The sequence below is a fragment of the Hyperolius riggenbachi genome, chromosome 9, assembly GCF_040937935.1.
Source record: "Hyperolius riggenbachi isolate aHypRig1 chromosome 9, aHypRig1.pri, whole genome shotgun sequence".
NCBI classification, from domain to species: Eukaryota; Metazoa; Chordata; class Amphibia; order Anura; family Hyperoliidae; genus Hyperolius; species Hyperolius riggenbachi.
In genome coordinates this window covers 279938476-279958607 of record NC_090654.1, presented here as the reverse complement: position 1 = coordinate 279958607, position 20132 = coordinate 279938476, and the positions used below count along the sequence as shown (strand labels likewise).

At 47.0% G+C, this 20132-nt stretch overlaps 1 protein-coding gene across 3 annotated transcripts in view; it reads left to right on the top strand.

The window, feature by feature from the left end:
• The first annotated feature begins 17215 nt into the window (after window positions 1–17215).
• Window positions 17216–20132, top strand: part of UNC79 (unc-79 homolog, NALCN channel complex subunit) — a 282366-nt gene continuing 279449 nt past the window's right edge. For all 3 annotated transcript variants that reach the window (XM_068254657.1, XM_068254659.1, XM_068254656.1), the window contains exon 1: window positions 17216–17380. In XM_068254657.1, coding sequence (XP_068110758.1) covers window positions 17359–17380 — 22 coding nt within the window. In that variant the 5' untranslated portion in view covers window positions 17216–17358. The remainder of the gene's footprint in view (window positions 17381–20132) is intronic.

The following is a 20132-nucleotide window of genomic DNA, read 5'->3' as shown; positions in this document are numbered from 1 at the left end:
GGCTAGGTACAGGGAGGGGGGAGAAGCATCTGACTATCTACAGGGAGAGAGGCGGGAAAAGCGTTTGGCTATCTACAAGGTGGGGGGGGGGGGGGAAGAAGCATCTGGCTACGGAAGGAGTGGGGTGGAGGGAAGTACAGGGAAGTAGGGGGAGAAGCATTTGGCTATCTACAGGGAGGGTAGGAGGGGGGGGGGGGGAGAAGCATTTGCTATGTACACTGCACGATGGGAATTGATGCCGAAAGCCGACAAATGTTTTTTTGAACCAGCCCTTCTAGAGACAGTGACTATACAGTATTCAGAAAACTAAAGTAACACTTCCCCGCCGCCCGCTGCTACTCCAACACCGCTGCCGCTGATCCTAAACGTTTCATTAGATGCCTGGTCCTGATGAAGACGAATTATCTGCGTGAAATGAAAGAGACGCGTGTGATGAAGATAAATCTCAGGCCGTGTTGGCTATTAATGCGGCGTGCAATTACCTGCCATTAATTCTGTTACTCCCCCGGGCGTCATCGTCACCCGGTCCTTGTCATGACATAAATCAGCCATTACTGTACATAATCCAATAGACTGATTTACAAAACAAATTTTCCCAAATGTCTCCTCCGCCTCCGAGCCGTGTGACATCATCATCTGCAGGGAACTGCGGGCGCATGCTGCAGCTGAAGCGAGAATGGCGCCTTTTTGACTGTATTGTTTGTTTTCATGGAAAAGTCTCTGAGCCCCTCTCCCCCAGGCCACTGCCCAGTATTTGATGACAGCTTCAAAATTCTTATTTGGGATGCATATGATGGCAAACATATACATTATACGTGTAGCCCCTTCCTGCTGGATTGGAAGTATGTCACTGGGATTCCTACTTCCCCGTTGTATTTGCATTGCCAGGCACCGGATTTACATCACAGGCAGGCCCGGTCCACCCATGATGTCAAGTGAGGCGACTTCCTCAGGCACAGGGGCTTAGCAATAGGGGTTGCAGAGGTTGCACCCACATCGGGGCCCTTGGGCAAGAGGGGCCCTGAAGGGCCCTTCCTCAACTACAGTATTAGCTCTCTATGGTCCTGTGCTCATAATAATCACTTCTATAGATGCTATGAATAGCGGTAATCATTAACAAACTGTTCCCCATCCCCTTCTTGCACCTCTGACACTGTAGTTGCCATTGGGAGGTTTTGGTGCACCGTATCAATTGCTATGTATAGAGTGCTTGGGGGCCCCATTGTAAAACTTGAATCGGGACCCACAGCTCTTTAGCTACGCCACTGCTCAGGCAGCAGAATTCTTGGTGCAGCACCAGGCAGAAACAGGAAGTGAAGAGAGTGCCTGGCCAACCTATACTGGGGCAACTGTACCTGGCTAACCTATACTGAGGGTGTTTATTTTTTTGGGAGGGGGGGGGGGGGGGGCTCACCGCAGCTATAACGTGCGGTGCAAATTGTTGGTGCTGTACAGTCATTCTAATTTGGGGGGAGAGAGGGAGGGGGGGGGTGCATCCTCATACGTTTGCCTCAGGCAGCAAAAAGTCTAAAACCAGTCCTCATCACAGGAGCCTAAAGGCACAGATGTCCTGGCCCCCTAGACTCAGCCCTCCATGAAACTACCAACCCCCACCGAACCGCACTGCAAGTGTGCTGACTGGAGGTAGCTACCGGCGTCCCTTAGCATTAGGTAGCCAGAGGTATCTTCAGTATTAAGTAGCTGGAGGTGCCCCTGACTGAAGGTAGATCTCGTCAGTGGACTGCAGAGAGCAGAGTGAGTAACCTCTCATTTACACTTCGCTCAGGACTCTGCATAGGGAAACAGGGAGGCACTCAAGGGAGGGGAGGGAGGCGCTCAAGGAGGGAAGTCAGCCACCTTTTCCTCATCAGGTGCCTTTAGGCACGTGCCTACAGTGTCTTATGGTAAATCCCTACCACACATACGCACCGCTGCCGCCATCATATTAAAATTTCTGCACGATGGGGGGGGGGGGGGGGGGGTTGATTAGATACTTACTTCAGTAGTTGAAAACCTCTGGATAGTCCAGAGGCATACAGGATCCTTGAAGATCCCACTGTTCCAGCGCTCGGTTCCCTTCATCTTCTAGCCGCACTATAAGAAATAGAACATTAGTAGCAAAGAACAGAGTCTCATATCGCTTTCTAGTACACGAAGTGTTAAAAAACATCAGATGCTATCTATGCGAAAGAGCTTCTCTGAGCTATTCAACCCACTGGATGGACTACAGTGCTGTTTTCTGAAGTACTTAAAAGGAACCTTAACTGTGGGCCCAAAAAAAAAAAATTCACTTACCTGGGCCTTTCTCTAGGCAAGCGTCCTCTTCTTCCGCATTCCCCGCCGTAAAGCGCAGGGAATGCGGAAGAAGAGGACGCTTTGCCGGAGGACGACTGGCAGTCGGCCGAAAACGAAACTTAGCCGCAGAGGGAGACCGGAGGGCACCAAAGGACCGGCACGGGCACAGGACGGCTGCAGGAGGCTTGGGAAAGCCCCAGGTAAGTTAATTTTTTTTGGGGCCCACAGGTAAGGTTCCCTTTAAAGAGGAAATGTTGAGAAAATCTTAAAATTTAAAACACATACAAATAAAAAGCACATTTCTTCCAGAGTAAAATGAACCATAAATTACTTTTCTCCTATGTTGCTGTCACTTACAGTAAGTAGTAGAAATCTGACATTTCCGACAGGTTTTGGGTTAGTCCATCTCTTCATGGGGGATTCTCAGCATGGCCTTTATTCTTTATAAAGACATTGCCTGAAAATGATTTATACAATGATGCTGGCCAGCCTCCCTGCTCACCGTACACTTCTTTGGCAGTTGGACGGAGCAAATGCCATTCACTAAATGCTTTTAAAAATAAATAAAACCCTAAGAAACCCCTATGAGAAGATGGGCTAGTCCAAAATCTATCGGTAATGTCAGATTTCTACTACCTACTGTAAGTGACAGCAACATAGGAAAAAACTAATTTATGGCTCATTTAACTCTCGAAGAAACTTACTTCTTATTTGTATATGTTAACATGTACATTACATTTTAAGATTTTCACGACAGAGGTCCTTTAACCACTTTGTCCTCTTTGACGTATAAAAACGTCAAGGAGGACAGGCGCGCTCCCATTGTACGCTTAGAGTGACGTCATGTAAACAAAATCGAGATTGCCATCTTGTGGCCAAAAAGTAAAACTACAAGTAAAAGTAAAAAAACATTACAATACACAAATATTTCCCCAAATAAGACACTATTTATATCCCACCCTCCCAAAAATGCCCACATAAAATGTTTAATAAAAAAAACAAAAACATTACTATAAAAAAAAACAACACATAAATATTTACCTAAGGGTCTAAACTTTTTAAATATCTATGTAAAGATGAAATATTTCTCTCTATTTTTTTTTTTTACAAGCTTGTAAATAGTGATGGATGCAAAACGGAAAAAATGCTCTTTTATTTCCAAATAAAATATTGTTGCGATACATTGTGATAGGGACATAATTTAAACGGTGAAATAACCGTGACAAATGGGCAAATACAATACGTGGGTTTTAATTATGGAGGCATGTATTATTTTAAAACTATAATGGCCGAAAACTGACAAATAATGAATTTTTTCATTTTTTTCTTATTCTTACTGTTAAAATGCATTTACAGTAAGGTAGCTCTTAGCAAAATGTATCCCCCAAAGAAAGCCTAATTGGTGGCGAAAAAAACAAGATATAGATCAGTTCATTGTGATAAGTAGTGATAAAGTTATAGGCTAATGAATGGGAGGTGAACATTGCTCGGATGCATAAAGTGAAAACGACTGAAAGCTTAAAGGGACACTGTAGGGGGGTCAGGGGAAAATGAGTTGAAGTTACCTGGGGCTTCTAATGGTCCCCCACAGATATCCTGTGCCTGCGCAGCCACTCCCTAATGCTCTGGCCCCGCCTCTGGTTCACTTCTGGAATTTCAGACATTAAAGTCTGAAAACCACTGCGCCTGCGTTGCCGTGTCCTCACTCCCGCTGATGGCACCAGGAGTGTACTGAGCAGGCCCAGTATGGTCTGTGCCTGTGCAGTACGGTCCTGGTGACATCAGCAGGAGCGAGGACACGGCAACGCAGGCGCAGTGGTTTTCAGACTTTAAAGTCTGAAAATCCAAAAGTGAACCAGAGGCGGGGCCGGAGCATTGGTGAGTGGCTGCAAGGGCACAGAATGCCTGCGGGGGGTCATTAGAAGCCCCGGGTAACTTTAACTCATTTTTCCCCGACCCCCTACAGTATCCCTTTAAGTGGTTAAAGAGACACTGAAGCGAATTAAAAATTATGATATAATGAATTGGTTGTGTAATACGGATAATTACTAGAACATTAGTAGCAAAGAAAATATTCTCATATTTTTATTCTCAGTTATATAGTGTTTTTCATAACATTGCATCATTCTCTAATATTTGCAGTTTACACACTACTCAGCATTCTAAATGTTTTTACAGAGCAGGCTAGTGAACTACTGACCTGTCCTCTGGAGAGTAAAATAAAAAAACAGTGTCTGAAAGTTGAGATAAGAAGCTTCAGAAGACAGAGCTCTCTGCGATTTTGGAGCTCGATGTTTTTTTTTTTTTGCATAGTTAACAACTGGAGTTTCTTAACTCTTCCTGTACTGGAAACAATATTAGACTTATGTCTCTGCTCCTAATGTTTTATTTCTTAGCTGTACTACACATACAAATCATAATATCATAATTTTCTTTTCGCTTCAGTGTCTCTTTACACAGGCAAGAAACTGTGAGAGACAGCATGAGATAAGGTTTTACTGCAGGAGAGTTCAAAGGGTCATTAGCTCTGTTTTGTTTTATAGCTTAAAGAAAACCTGAACTGAAAATTAAAAGTCAAAATAAACATACACCAGTCATACTTACCTCCTGTGTAGCCTACTCCTCAATCTCTTTCTCCTGTCCCGCGTCCTAATTGTCCACTGTGATCAAGGGAATTCTCCGTCCTCCATTTTGAAAATTGACATTACAGTTGTCACAACTGGAAGGGATCATTGTCAGAAGAAAATGGTGAGCTTTCTGAGAAAAACTGATGGCAAGGTAACTATGTAATGTTCATTTGAAGTTACCTCATGTGTTTATTTCAAATAATTTTACTCAGTTCATGTTCCCTTTAAAGCTGCTTTCACAGTAGGACGTTACAGCAGCCTGTAACGCAGCCCAACTCACAGTAATAAAAAATCAATGGGCTGTTCACAGTGCCCACGTTGCGTTACAGTGTAATGCTGGACGTTTAAAGAAAGTGCAGCATGCTGTGCGTTATACGCGGTTTTAGCTGCGTTAGACTGTTTGCACATGCTCAGTGTGTTTTTTTTAATTTTTTCGTGCAGGAGAGGAGGAGGGGAGAGTCCGCTATTGTGGCCAGCCACATGGCTAATTAATATGCACTGCACTGCACCTGGAGCGGCCGCTTATTGGCTGGCGGGACCACGTGATGCGGAATGTTCCGATCATGTGGTCTCCAGTCTTTTGCCGCATGCGCCGTTTTCGTACGATAGTATGCATCTAAAAGTACGCATCACGGACGCATCAAGAGACGCATAACGCGGCTCTATATAACGTCCAACTTCAAAGCTCACATGCGTTGCATTAGGGGCACGTTATGCGACCTTAATGTCGCATCTAACGCAACGTCTTAGTGGGAAAGAGCCCTAAAAGACAGAGTGTGATTTATAAACTGCAAATATGACAGAATGATGCAGTTATAAAAAAAAAAAGCTATATACTGTAACTAGGAAGAAAAAACGCTTCAGGTTTGCTTTAAAGACTATGGCGGTAGTTTCACTTACTTGGTCCCTTTAAGAAAAGAAAGTTCTATAGTTCTGATCCCTCCATCAGCGGACACGAAAGACAATGGAATGTTTCTGTAACACAGGGACGGTGTAGAAGAAGCAGATTGTCCTCAGATAATACGAGTGGCGAGGCATGTGGGAATAGAGAAGGATGGGAAACGCTGTCCTCGCTGCTCTGTGCGGGTCACGGTTTTCCAACTTCCTCTGTCAGAACACGGATCTGCTGGAGCGTGTCGCTGCGAGTTCGCCGCGTCCGGTCTCCTCCCTGCGCGGTCAGGCCATGCGGTCGTGTCGGCCAACATGCTACATATATAAACCAGAAGGTTACCTATCACAAGAGGCAGCTGCTCCTAAATATGAATCAAGTTAGTGGCTGTTCATAGTGCGGGAGGGGAGAATACAGATGAACTACAACTCCCAGCCTACACTGTTAGTCAAAGCAGGGGCATAACTTCAGGAGAGCAGCCCATGCGATTGCAGGAAGGCTCCGAGCTGTGGGGGGCAGTGCCGTACTCCAGTGCCGTTTTGGGGGAATTTGGGGGGGAAAATGTGGATGGAGCTAACCGAAACTCTGTACAGTGCTGCAGAAGATGACTATGGTAGGATTAGATTGTGAGCTCCTCTGAGGACAGTCAGTGACATGACTATGTACTCTGTAAAGTGCTGCAGAAGGTGTCAGTGCTATATAAGGCTAAGGACATTAGACTATGACTATGGTAGGGACAGTGGCTTACCTACCATAAAGCTGCAGTTGCTCAAAGCCCCCGGTGTAGCCATGGCTATGGGTGCCGCTGTGGTGCTCAGTCACTGTGTTCTTCCACCTGGGACCTTTTTTCATAGTTTGGGCAACATTCAGGAAAATAGCAGCAGGCAGTGCAGGGGACTGTACTACTTCCTGCACTAGATGTATCACCCCTCCCCTTCCTGTCCTGTGGACAATGTGTTCCCTTGCTCGCTACACACATAGAGTGACCAGACGTCCCGGATTGCCCGGGACGCGTCCTGGATTCGGGGTCCGCTGTCCCAGGCTTAATGAGGTCCCGGGAAACGTCCCGCTTTCAGCAGCGGGACGTCCCGGCCTCGGGACTCTGGCCACTCTCTCCTCATGAACTGGCAGCGGCGTCTATAGACGCCGTGCCAGTTCATTGCCCGTAGCCCCGCTCCAGCCTCCTCTTCCGGTGTCTGTTCCGACACCGGCAGGCGAGCAGGGCTACGGCAAGATGGCTGCCGAAGCCCTGTACTGGAGACTATTTGTGTCTCCAGTACAGGGCTTCGGGCGCCATCTTGCCGTAGCCCTGTCAGCGCGGGAGATATGCAGGGGAAAGGTGGTCCCGGGAGGAGCGCGCCAGAGGCCGGAGACTTCTGCCAGGTGAGTAAATGCTTCTTTTCCAGGTGAACTTTGCCCGCATTGCGTTTCTTGTCTGGTGAAATGTTTGCCCACATTACGTTTCTTTTCTGGTGAATTGTTTGCCCGCATTGCGTTTCTTTTCTGATGAAATGTTTGCACGCATTGCGTTTCTTTTCTGGTGAAATGTTTCCCCGCATTGCGTTTCTTTTCTGATGAAATGTTTGCCCGCATTGCATTTCTTTTCTGGTGAAATGTTTGCCTGCCTTGCGTTTCTTTTCTGGTGAAATGTTTGCCCGCATTGCGTTTCTTTTCTGGTGAAATGTTTGCCCGCATTGCGTTTATTTTCTGGTGAAATATTTGCCCGCATTGCGTTAATTTTCTGGTAAAATGTTTGCCCGCATTGCGTTTATTTTCTGGTGAAATGTTTGCCCGCATTGCGTTAATTTTCTGGTGAAATGTTTGCCCGCATTGCGATTATTTTCTGGTGAAATGTTTGCCCACATTAAGTTTCTTTTCTGGTGAAATGTTTGCCCGCATTGCGTTTCTTTTCTGATGAAATGTTTGCCTGCATTGCGTTTCTTTTCTGGTGAAATGTTTGCCCGCATTGCGTTTCTTTTCTGGTGAAATGTTTGCCCGCATTGCGTTTCTTTTCTGGTGAAATGTTTGCCCGCATTGTGTTTATTTTCTGGTGAAATGTTTGCCCGCATTGCGTTAATTTTCTGGTGAAATGTTTGCCCGCATTGTGTTTATTTTCTGGTGAAATGTTTGCCCGCATTGCGTTAATTTTCTGGTGAAATGTTTCCCCGCAATGCGTTTATTTTCTGGTGAAATGTTTGCCCGAATTGCGTTTATTTTGTACTGACATGTTTGCCCGCATTGCGGTTATTTTGTGCTGACATGTTGCCTATTGCGTTTATTTTCTGGTGTCCGAGGTAACTGTTACTGCATTTATTATTTAATGGTCATAGATGGCTATGTTTGCTGCTTTGTGGTTACGGTATACTATTAGCATCACACAGTTTCTGCACACCCATGATGCAAAGTCTCGTTTGTCCACATCATGGCGTAAACACTTCTTTCTTATGCCTCGCTGTTACATCATTACGTTAGCTCCGCCCATACAATGTCATGGCCATGCCGCCCTCCCCCCAGTCTTCGTCGCTGCGTGCTCCTCAGTCCTCCCCACTTTACGCCGCGGCGCGCGCACCCCCCCCCCCCCCGCCCCACACCCCCCTCTCCGTCCCAGGTTGGACCCACAAAAATCTTGTCACTCTATACACACAGCCTGCAGTGAGTGACTGTGCAGAGCAGGGTGAGTGGAGAGAATGATTGCTGTGCTGCAGCTGGGACATTAGCAGGGAGAGGTGGCAGGATGTGTTTAGTGCTTCAGAAGTTGTCTGTCATTAGTGGCCATGTGCGCTGGCTGCTGTAATACCAGAGAGCCCTGGACTATTGATTATTTATCCTGATCAGAGTAATTAATCAATGCTTGGCTGTCTGCTGTTGCAGAAGCCAGTGATACAGGTGCTGAGAGCCGACTTCTGTAGAGAGCAGAGAAGTAAGCTCCAGGCAATTTAGATTAGCCTGATTGCAGGTAATCTCATCTCTTTTCCCAGCTCCCCCTCCAACCCTGTTATCTTTCCCCTTGACTCTTTCCCCTTTTTAGATTTCAGTGGCTTCCTTTAAGAGCTTGCCCCTGCCAAACAGCACTGGTGATGTCTGCAGTCCTGGTGAGAGTCCTTCCTGCCATTTCTCCTCTCCCACCAGGTTCTCTGTCTTGTGCCTCTACCTCTTTTCCTCCCCTCACCTCCAATGCATCCCCCTCCTTCGTATGTCCCCCTTTTATGACTGTCCTCAGAGGAGCTCACAATCTAATCGTACCATGGGCATAGTCTAAAGTCCTACCATATTAGTATTGTGTATTTATATAGCACTGACATCTTCTGCAGCACTGTATAGAGTTCAGAGTTTTATAACGGTTAGCCACTGCCCACTGGGTAGGGATTCGATTGTGAGCTCCTCTGAGAACAGTCAGTGACATGGCTATGTACTCTGTGCTGTAGACGAGACCAGTGCTACATCAATATTTATTAAAATTATAGAACATTAGACTACAACTATGGTAGGATCAGACTGTGTGCTCCTCTGACAACAGTCAGTGACGTGACTATGTACTCTGTAATGTGATGCAGCAGATGTCACTCATTTTTATATAGAACTGACACAGTCATGTCACTGACTGTACTCAGAGGAGCTCACAATGTAATCCTACCATAGTTATAGCCTAATGTCCTGCCACATTATTATTATTACTACTGGTATGTATTTATAAAGCACTGACATCTTCTGCAGCACATTACATAGTACATAGCCATGTCACTGACTGTCCTCAGAAGAGCTCACAATCTAATCCTACCATAGTCATAGTGTAATGCCCTACCATACTATTATTATGTATTTATATAGCACTGACATCTTCTGCAGAACTTTACAGAGTACACAGTCATGTCACTGACTGTCCTCAGAGGAGCTTACAATCTAATCCCCACCATAGTCATAGTCTAATGTCCTACCATATTACTATTATGTATTTATATAGCACTGACCTCTTCTGCAGCACTTTACAGAGAACATAGTCATGTCACTGACTGTCCTCAGAGGAGCGCACACTCTAATCCTACCATACTCATAGTCTAATGTCCTACCATATTATTATTATGTATTTATATAGCACTGACCTCTTCTGCAGCACTTTACAGAGAACATAGTCATGTCACTGACTGTCCTCAGAGGAGCGCACACTCTAATCCTACCATAGTCATAGTCTAATGTCCTACCATATTATTATTATGTATTTATATAGCACTGACCTCTTCTGCAGCACATTACAGAGTACATAGTCATGTCACTGACTGTCCTCAGAGGAGCTCACAATCTAATCCCAACCATAGTCATATGTCTTTCATAGTCTAGGGCCTTTTTATTTTAATGGGCAGCCAACTAACTTATCTGTATGGTTTTGGGATTTGGGATGAAACCAGAGTGCTGGCTGACACTTAAGTTAGAATAGGACTCGTTCCCATTTTCAAAACGTGAACGCGTTCTGCATTTTAGAGTGTTTTACGTTTCCATTATAGCCAACAGCCCAAGTCTGCGTCCAGCCTAAATACCAAGCCAGCCATACTCTATAGATCAGGACTGGGATAGACATAATGATTGGCATCACCAAGAGCCAACATTGCGTCTCTGTACTTTTATCGTAATGCCGCTCGCAAACACAAAAATTCACTAAAATATTTGCCCAATTAGATGTTTTTTTTCTCTAAATGAATTGGGCAAAAAAAAAAATAGTGCATGGCTACGTTTATTTCATCTCTTTCTTCAATAGCGATGATGAGAAGATGCTCGTAGGCAAAACTGCTACTATGTTGCCCCCTACTGACTAAAGTTTAATAGTGCATGCAAAAAATGCAGCTTTAGCTACACCAGAGTACCCATGCAGCTCGGGGTGACCTAAATCCACTTGGAAAGTATAGGGGACTAAAAGTGACCGAAAAGCCCTCCTACTAAAAAGCAGTGTTTAGTGTGATTTACATTCTTAAAACAGAAGGATCCCAACATGATGTGGCTCTGTAAAATGTAAAGCTATAGGCTTGCTATACACCAGCGGGTCTGGATGTACTGTAAGCCTGGCTTCAGAGGCATAAAGAGATGATTTGCATATTTAGTAGCGGTGCATTGTGGGTAACTGCAGTTACAAACTTAAAGTAGGAGTTCCAGTGAAAATGTGATAAAAAAAAGTGCTTAAAGGGAACCTGAATTGAGTAAAATTATTTAAAATAAACACATGACGTAGCTGTAAATGAATGTTACATACTTACCTCACCGTCAGTTCCTCTCTGAAGCTCACCATTTTTTTCTTACAGTGATCCCTTCCATTTCTTACAATATTTTGTCAGAACTGAAATATACCAGTTGCTGTCAGTTATATATCAGCTGCTGTCAGTTACAACTGAGTTACAACTGAATGTGCAAGGTAATGTCCATGTTTCCCTATGGCTCAAGTGGATATTACAATTTAACAGTGTGCTGACCACAGTGGACAAATGGGACGCAGGAGAAAGAGATTGAGGAGTAGACTACACGGGAGGTAAGTATGACCTGTGTATGGTTATTTTTACTTTTTATGTTCAGTTCAGGTTCTCTTTAATATTCACAATAATTATGTATAAATGATTTAGCCAGGGCTTGCTCACTGTAAAATCTTTCCTCTCCCTGATTTACATTCTGACATTTATCACATGGTGGTACCTTTTCACTGCTGGCAGGGGATGTCACTGGAAGGAGATGCTGCTTGCATTTTTTGCAGTTGGAAACAGCTGTTATTTCCCACAATGCAATGAGATCTCCGAAGAAGCACCAGCGTGTGCGTTACATATGAGGTCTGCTCTGCCTGCTGGACTTCATAAGGGGGACAGTGCTTCAGTGAGGTAGGGTGATTTACATATATTACATTGATCATTGTTCTTTCTCCTTTTGCTGCAGTGCTTATGTAATTCTTATTATTGATTGTTTACCCGATTAGTCAGATTAGCGTTTGTAGTGTGTAAAGGTGAGGACTATTTGAATAGGACTATTTGGATATACCTGTGTTTATATCCCTACCTGTACTGAGCTAGTTGTATTGTTGTACGAACATATTTACACTTGTGGATACCTCCCCCTTTTCCACACTGGCAGTGTATTTGTTTTTAATTTATTTTTTGGGAAAAGTCCTTAAATAAAAATCTTTTGTATTTGATTACACCTTTGTGCATTTGTGCTGATGTTCAGGCCATGGATTACTTTGTTTCTGTATAAATTATATCCCTATTTTTTCCATGGAGATGGATTGTTTGTTGCTGCTCTATTTTTTTGTGGTGCAAGTGTCGGCAGTACAAGTCACCCCCTCTCCATAGCCAAATGTGACCCAAGGATAATACAGCTGTGTGTCAAGACGCCACTAGAAGTGATTTACTCGTGTATAAGCCCCCTACCCAGAATAGCCCCCTACACAGCCTGATGCTCCCCCAGTGCAAGTTATCCCCTCTACCAATAGCCAGATGTGCCCCAAGGATGATACAGCTGTGTGGCGTCACAGATATGAGAGACAGCTAATGCCACACAGGAAGAACACCCGAGCATTGCACCGCTGATACGCTGCAGGGGATGGGGGGACACGGACACAGCAGGGAGCCAGCTGGCAAGAGCAGGATCACTAGTGCACAATCCTTACACTCCTCTGCCAGTAACAAAACCTGCTCCACCACTATCTGTTCTGCTCCACTGACTCACAAATAAGCCGAGGGGGTCACTTTTTAGCACATTTTTTGTGCTGAAAAATGTGCGTTTTGTTACTCTTTGAGATGTACAGTATCTCCACTTTTTTAGGCGCCTCCTGTTCTTGGATCCATTTTCAAAAAAGTTCAAATTTTTTAAAATTTGTGGGTCTTGTGGAATCCATTATACTTTTGTGACAATAACGAGACAAAAATACACATTTTGATTCCGAAATATGACTCACTCACTGCCTTTATCATCTCCTGTTCCTTACTCTGTACTTGCTACTAGACACTTGTACCGGCAGCGGATGTCTATGAGACCCGGGACCTGTGCCCCCTATCACCAGCAGAGTGCCCCTAGTCTCCTTCCAGAGATAGAGAATAAGGCAGCAGATCCAGTGCCAGATTTTGCAGCACACGGATGGCCAAGGAGCCGAGATGTCAGAGACAAATCTACAGGCTGATGAGAGTATATCAACCTCTAAACAGCAGTTAAAGGTGCTGGAGTAGCCACTACTGGGTAAAGCACACCTGGTTCGCCAGTACACAATCCCTCTGTGGGTCACAATACACGTAAAGATGCACAATGTAGGTATGAAGGAGGCACTTTAAAAGGCGTAAATAAACTTTTATTTAATCCATTGCACAACATGTTTCGGAGTTTCCCCTTTCCGCGCAGTACTCACTTCTGCAACAGTCCTGCCAAATCCTGTGACGGTGTTTAACCTGTTCTGTGCACCCATGATGGTCATGTGATGTCAGCGGCGGGGTCCAATGGTAGAGCTCTTTGATAAGGCCGATGTCAAATCATTTTGAAAGAATCAGCAGACTTCCACAGCTGCACGACAATGGGTCTGTATACCCTCACCCTCCTCTTGTCATCTCCTATCTGATCCAGTTGCTGTTCTGCTTAAAGGGAACCAGAGACGAAGCACCCTCATGTATTTTACCATATATATCAGTGGGAACATTAGAGAAAACACCTACCTTGCTTTCTGTTTCATTCTGCACTGCTCAGCCTGCTTCTAATCAGCCCTGATAAAATCCCCGACTGAGCATTCAGTCTGGCTTTGTTTAGGAATATTTATAGCTGAGTCTGTGTTCTCTCATGTCTTTTCAAGTCCAAGCCTGCCCCCTGCTGACTCTTCTCAGAAATCATTATAGCTGAGTCATAATAGCAAAGCCAGACTGAATGCTCAGTCGGGGATTTTATCAGGGCTGATAAGAAACAAGCTGAGCAGTGCAGTATGAAACAGAAAGCAGCGTAGGTGTTTTCTCTAATGTTCCCACTGATCTATATGGTAAAATACATGAGGGTGCTTTGTCTCTGGTTCACTTTAAAAGGTTACTAAAGCCAAATAAAAAAAACAGTTTCACTTACCTGGGGCTTCTTGTAGCCCCCTGCCGTCATCCTGTACCCGGGCCGTCCTTCGGAGACCCTCCAGCCAGCAGTGGCCACCCCCTTAATGTTGGCCAGTCGGAGGCTACTGAGCATACGCGGCCCCCAGCTGCACGCACCCTGATCATGCTCCTGTTGCTGGGAGTGCTCTGCACATGCACAGTAGCGAGTTCCCCATACTGTGCATGCGTGGAGCGCTGCCGGCAATGGGGACGTGGCGGAGGGGTGCGTGGCCAGCCTGCTGCTGGCCGGAGGGTCATGGAAGGACGGCCAGGGCACAGGACGGCTCCAGGGGGCTGCAAGAAGCCTCAGGTAAGTTTAACTGATTTTTTTTTTTTATTCACGCTTTAGATTAGGGCTCATTCTCACTAGTAAATGCATTTGAAATACATTAATGAGAACCCGAGGTGGGCAGATGGGACACAGAAGAGCCAGGCACCTCTGCTGACCACATATGCTATTGCTCCGTTGGTATTGCCTGATGAAGCGGGATCAAACCTGCAAAAACGCGTTGCATATTTGGAGTTCATAAATAAAATATATTGACTGTCTTTACTACAGTCGTTGTGTGTCTACTTGGAGGAGGTAAGTCCACCACTGCCTCCTCTATTTACCAAGAATTTGTTTTTTAAGCTCATTTAGCTTCCTTTTATCCTTTTGGCGCCTCTGTTCTCCTGCATAATATTGAGTCCACCCTGGGTGGAGGGTTGAACCCCCTTTTTCTCATCTACAGAGAGCAACTTCTTCCTGAGTGGGGTCAGGAACATCTCCCCACCTGCTTTTACAGTGGTTGCCTAATGGTAACCCTGGTTTGTGAGTATTCATATTTACTCTATCTAGTAACCATTTACCAGTACATATTACACTATTGGGGCTCTTGGTGTCCCTTGTTTTTTTTCAATATCAAAATATGTTTTTGGCCCCATGTACCAGAACGCTTGCTCCCATCTTCTCTGTCAGCTATGACAGGGGAAGTGACGTAGAGGGTGGTCTATCCTGGCTTAATTCTGTCCAGATGTGTTTAGATCCCTACTGTGTATTTATGATCTATTACTCAGATCTATATTGTATTGTTAAAGGAATATTGTAGGGGGGTAGGGGGAAAAGAGTTGAACATACCTGGGGCTTCTAATGGTACCCCCCATACATCCTGTGCCCGCGCAGCCACTCACCGATGCTCTGGTCCTCGCCTCCGGCTCACTTCTGGAATTTCCGACTTTAAAGTCGAGAAACCACTGCGCCAGCGCGCCCTTCGCTCCTGCTGCCGTCATCAGAAATGTATTGCGCAGGCCCAGTACAGTCTGCGGGGACACGGCCGCGCAGTGGTTTTCAGACTTTAATATCGGAAATTCCAAAAGTGAGAAGCCCCAGGACCAGGTAAGTTCAACTCTTTTTCCCCCTAAAGACAATTCTTAATTTCCGGAGCCTTATTTTTCTCGTTTCTATATCCTTCTATAACCTCTATGGGTCTGTATAGCGTACCTATGAATATGCCGCCGGGAGACTTGGGCGCAGGATACAGCCGATATATGGCTTACTCTGCTCCTGCACAAGTACAGGCGGCGTTAATTACTATTCCCCCTCCAGGTCCAGCTATTGCTGGCGGACAAATTACAGTGTTATAAAGAGTAACTTAAGCTCTGTCTTCGGATGGCGCCGAAGTTACTCACTGTTCGCTGCTATAGTCGTAATTCCTATTATAGTCTATGGTGGTGCCATCTGCGCCCAAATCTCCTGACTCCTGCGCTGTTTTAATAGTGCTCCTCTGTATACCACCCTTGCAGTCTAAACACAGCATTATGATGCTGAGCCAAACAGCTGTTTAAATAATACAGCCTCCTGTTAGCCCTTTCAGCCAGCCCCTTCGATGGGATCACTTCTCCTGTGGGGGTATCTCTCCCCCTCCATCATCTCTCCTGTGAGCACATATCCCCCCATATCACCTCTCCTGTGGGGGCATCTCTACCCCTCCCCCAATATATCACCTCTCCTGCTTTGACATGTCCCTCTCCATCACCTCTCCTGCTTTTGTAAGCACATCTCTTCCCAATATCACCTCTCCTGTGGCCACATCTCCCTCATCACCTCTCCCTCCTCCATCACCTCTCCCGTGGGTACCTCTCCCACCTCCATCACCTCTCCTATGGGCACCTCTCACCCCTCCATCACCTCTCCTATGGGCACCTCTCACCCCTCCATCACTTCTCCTGTGGGTACCTCTCCTCCCTCCATCACCTCTCCTGTGGGTCCCTCACTGCCCTCCATCACCTCTCCTGTGGGTACCTCTCCACCCTCCATCACCTCTTCTGTGGGTACCTCTCCACCCTCCATCACCTCTCCTGTGGGTACCTCTCCGCCCTCCATCACCTCTCCTGTGGGTACCTCTCCACCCTCCATCCCCTCTCCTGTGGGTACCTCTCCACCCTCCTTCACCTCTCCTGTGGGTATCTCTCCCCCCTCCATCACCTCTCCTGTGGGCACCTCTCCGCCCTCCATCACCTCTCCTGTGGGTACCTCTGCCTCCTCCATCACCTGTCCTGTGGGTACCTTTCCCACCTCCATCACCTCTCCTGTGGGTACCTCTCCCCCTCCATCACCTCTTCTGTGGGTACCTCTCCCCGCTCCATCACCTCTCCTGTGGGCACCTCTCCGCCCTCCATCACCTCTCCTGTGGGTACCTCTCCCTCCTCCATCACCTCTCCTGTGGGTACCTTTCCCACCTCCATCACCTCTCCTGTGGGTACCTCTCCCCCTCCATCACCTCTCCTGTGGGTACCTCTCCACCCTCCATCACCTCTCCTGTGGGTACCTCTCCGCCCTCCATCACCTCTCCTGTGGGTACCTCTCCCCCCTCCATCACCTCTCCTGTGGGTACCTCTCCTCCCTCCATCACCTCTCCTGTGGGTACCTCTCCCCCCTCTATCACCTCTCCTGTGGGCACCTCTCCCCCCTCCATCGCCTCTCTTGTGGGTACCTCTCCCCCCTCCATCACCTCTCCTGTGGGCACCTCTCCCCCCTCCATCACCTCTCCTGTGGGTACCTCTCCCCCCTCCATCACCTCTCCTGTGGGCACCTCTCTCCCCCCTCCATCACCTCTCCTGTGGGCTCCCCTCCCCCAGCGCTTGCATGTACATGTAGTGCAGCCTGTATCCCGGATGTCGGGGAGGGATGGTGCTGGAAGGACAGCCCCGTTAGGGGGATGATGTATATGAGTGGCTGGCTGCCGGTATCGGTCCTCCCGCTGCCTGTCGCTGTCCCCGGTGCTGGATTGGCTCCCGGCAGCCCCGTCCTCCTCGCCCCTCCCTGCTGGCGGCCATCGCAGCGCTCCAGCTCTCCGGCCTCTCCAATGATCACCGCTCCGCAGCGGGCCGGGTGTCCGGGTCACCCATAGATCATCGCCCCCGTACATCGGGGACAAGCGGCGCCACCACGGATCCCTGCGTCCGGCGCTTCCAGCTGCGAGCCATGTCCACCAAGGCCGAGCAGTGTGAGTGCGGCTGTCCGCGGTGCTGAATGGGAGGGGGAGGGGGGAATTCTGGGGGGAAGGGAGGGGGCGATCCTGGACATACTGCTTCTGATAGGGGAGAGGAGATACTGGTACTGAGACTGGCACTAATAGAGGAGAGGAGATACTGGCATTAATTGGGAAAAGGGGGTACTGGCTGATGGGGGAGGGGATACTGGTACTAAGAGAGGAGAGGGGATTCTGGCACTGATAGAGCAGATGATATGCTGGCATTGATGGAGGGAGAGGGGATACTGTACTGGCACTGATGGGGGAGAGAAGAGACTGGCACTGATAGGGGAGAGGATATACTGACATTGATATGAGAGGGGGGGGGGGGGGGGGCTACTAGTACTGATGGGAGAGAGGATACACTGGTACAAAGGAGGGAGATGGGATACTTGCATTATTGGGAGAGAGGAGGTATTGGCACTGATGGGGGAGAGAAGAGACTTGCAATGATAGGGGAGAGATACTGGCATTGATTGGGGAGAGGAGATACTGACACTGGTGTCAGACTGGTACTGATTGGAGCAGGACGTGGTAAGGAAATCATACTGGTTCTAAATGGGGGAGGGCATGGTAAGAGGTCATACAATTACTGCTTCCGGGCAATAAGTAACACATGAAAAGAGGACAGACTGGTGCTGGCTGTGGCATGAGCATAGTAAGGGGTTCAGAACAGCACTGACTGGGACAGAGCATGGTAAGGGGTTCAGTATAGCACAGACTAGGACAGAGCATGGTAAAGGGGATCAGAACAGCACTGACTGGGACAGAACATGGTAAGGGGTTCAGAATTGCAATGACTGGGACAGAGCATGGTAAGGGGTACAGAACAGCACTGACTGGGACAGAGCATGGTAAGGTGTTCAGTATAGCACTGAATGGGACAGAACATGGTAAGGAGTTCAGTATAGCACTGAATGGGACAGAGCATGGTAAGGAGTTCAGTATAGCACTGACTGGTACAGAGCATGGTAAGGGGTTCAGTATAGCACTGACTGGGACAGAGCATAGTAAGGGGTTCAGTATAGCACTGACTGGGACAGAGCATAGTAAGGGGTACAGAACAGCACTGACTGGGACAGAGCATGGTAAGGGGTACAGAACAGCACTGACTGGGACAGAGCATGGTAAGGTGTTCAGTATAGCACTGAATGGGACAGAACATGGTAAGGAGTTCAGTATAGCACTGAATGGGACAGAACATGGTAAGGAGTTCAGTATAACACTGACTGGGACAGAGCATGGTAAGGTGTTCAGTATAGCACTGACTGGGACAGAGCATGGTAAGGAGTTCAGTATAGCACTGACTGGGACAGAGCATAGTAAGGGGTTCAGTATAGCACTGACTGGGACAGAGCATAGTAAGGGGTTCAGTATAGCACTGACTGGTACAGAGCATGGTAAGGGGTACAGAACAGCACTGACTGGTACAGAGCATGGTAAGGGGTTCAGTATAGCACTGACTGGGACAGAGTATGGTAAGGGGTTCAGTATAGCACTGACTGGGACAGAGTATGGTAAGGGGTTCAGTATAGCACTGACTGGGACAGAGTATGGTAAGGGGTTCAGTATAGCACTGACTGGGACAGAGCATGGTAAGGGGTTCAATATAGCACTGACTGGGACAGAGCATGGTAAGGTGTTCAGTATAGCACTGAATGGGACAGAGCATGGTAAGGAGTTCAGTATAGCACTGACTGGTACAGAGCATGGTAAGGGGTTCAGTATAGCACTGACTGGTACAGAGCATGGTAAGGGGTACAGAACAGCACTGACTGGTACAGAGCATGGTAAGGGGTTCAGTATAGCACTGACTGGGACAGAGTATGGTAAGGGGTTCAGTATAGCACTGACTGGGACAGAGTATGGTAAGGGGTTCAGTATAGCACTGACTGGGACAGAGTATGGTAAGGGGTTCAGTATAGCACTGACTGGGACAGAGCATGGTAAGGGGTTCAGTATAGCACTGACTGGGACAGAGTATGGTGAAGGGGATCAGAACAGCACTGACTGGGACAGAGCATGGTAAGGGGTTCAGTATAACACTGACTGGGACAGAGCATGGTAAGGGGATCAGTATAGCACTGACTGGGACAGAGCATGGTAAGGGGTTCAGTATAACACTGACTGGTACAGAGTATGGTAAAGGGGATCAGAACAGCACTGACTGGGACAGAGCATGGTAAGGGGTTCAGTATAACACTGACTGGTACAGAGTATGGTAAAGGGGTGCAACTGGTACTACTTGGGGAAACACTAAAGTAAGGGGTTTATGCATTATCATTTCCCCTTTTGAACTATCTTCATTATAGAAATGGTTTTCTATGAGGATCTGCTCTACTGCTTTTTCTATCTGAATCCAGATTTACTGCAGATTTGCTGAGTGCTGGCATTAATTCTCCACAACATTCTCATTTGCTAAACATCTTTATAAATATCACTGTTGTCAGTCAGTGGAGGAAGCCCCTGAGAATTGCCAAGCCTCAACTTGTCTTTAGTCATTGAGACCGGTGACACATTACTATTTCTTTTGATGTTGTCAGTGATGGGCAATAAGATATTGTCAATGCGGCACATAGCTGCTGGACCCAGCAATGCTTGCCTTGTTCACTAGAAGGCCCCTTTAGGGTTGTCCATTGATGACTCTTATCCACCTCCACTGATGTTTGTAACCCATCTGCGCCTCCACTATTGTCTCTAACCCATCTCAATGTCAACAGATGTC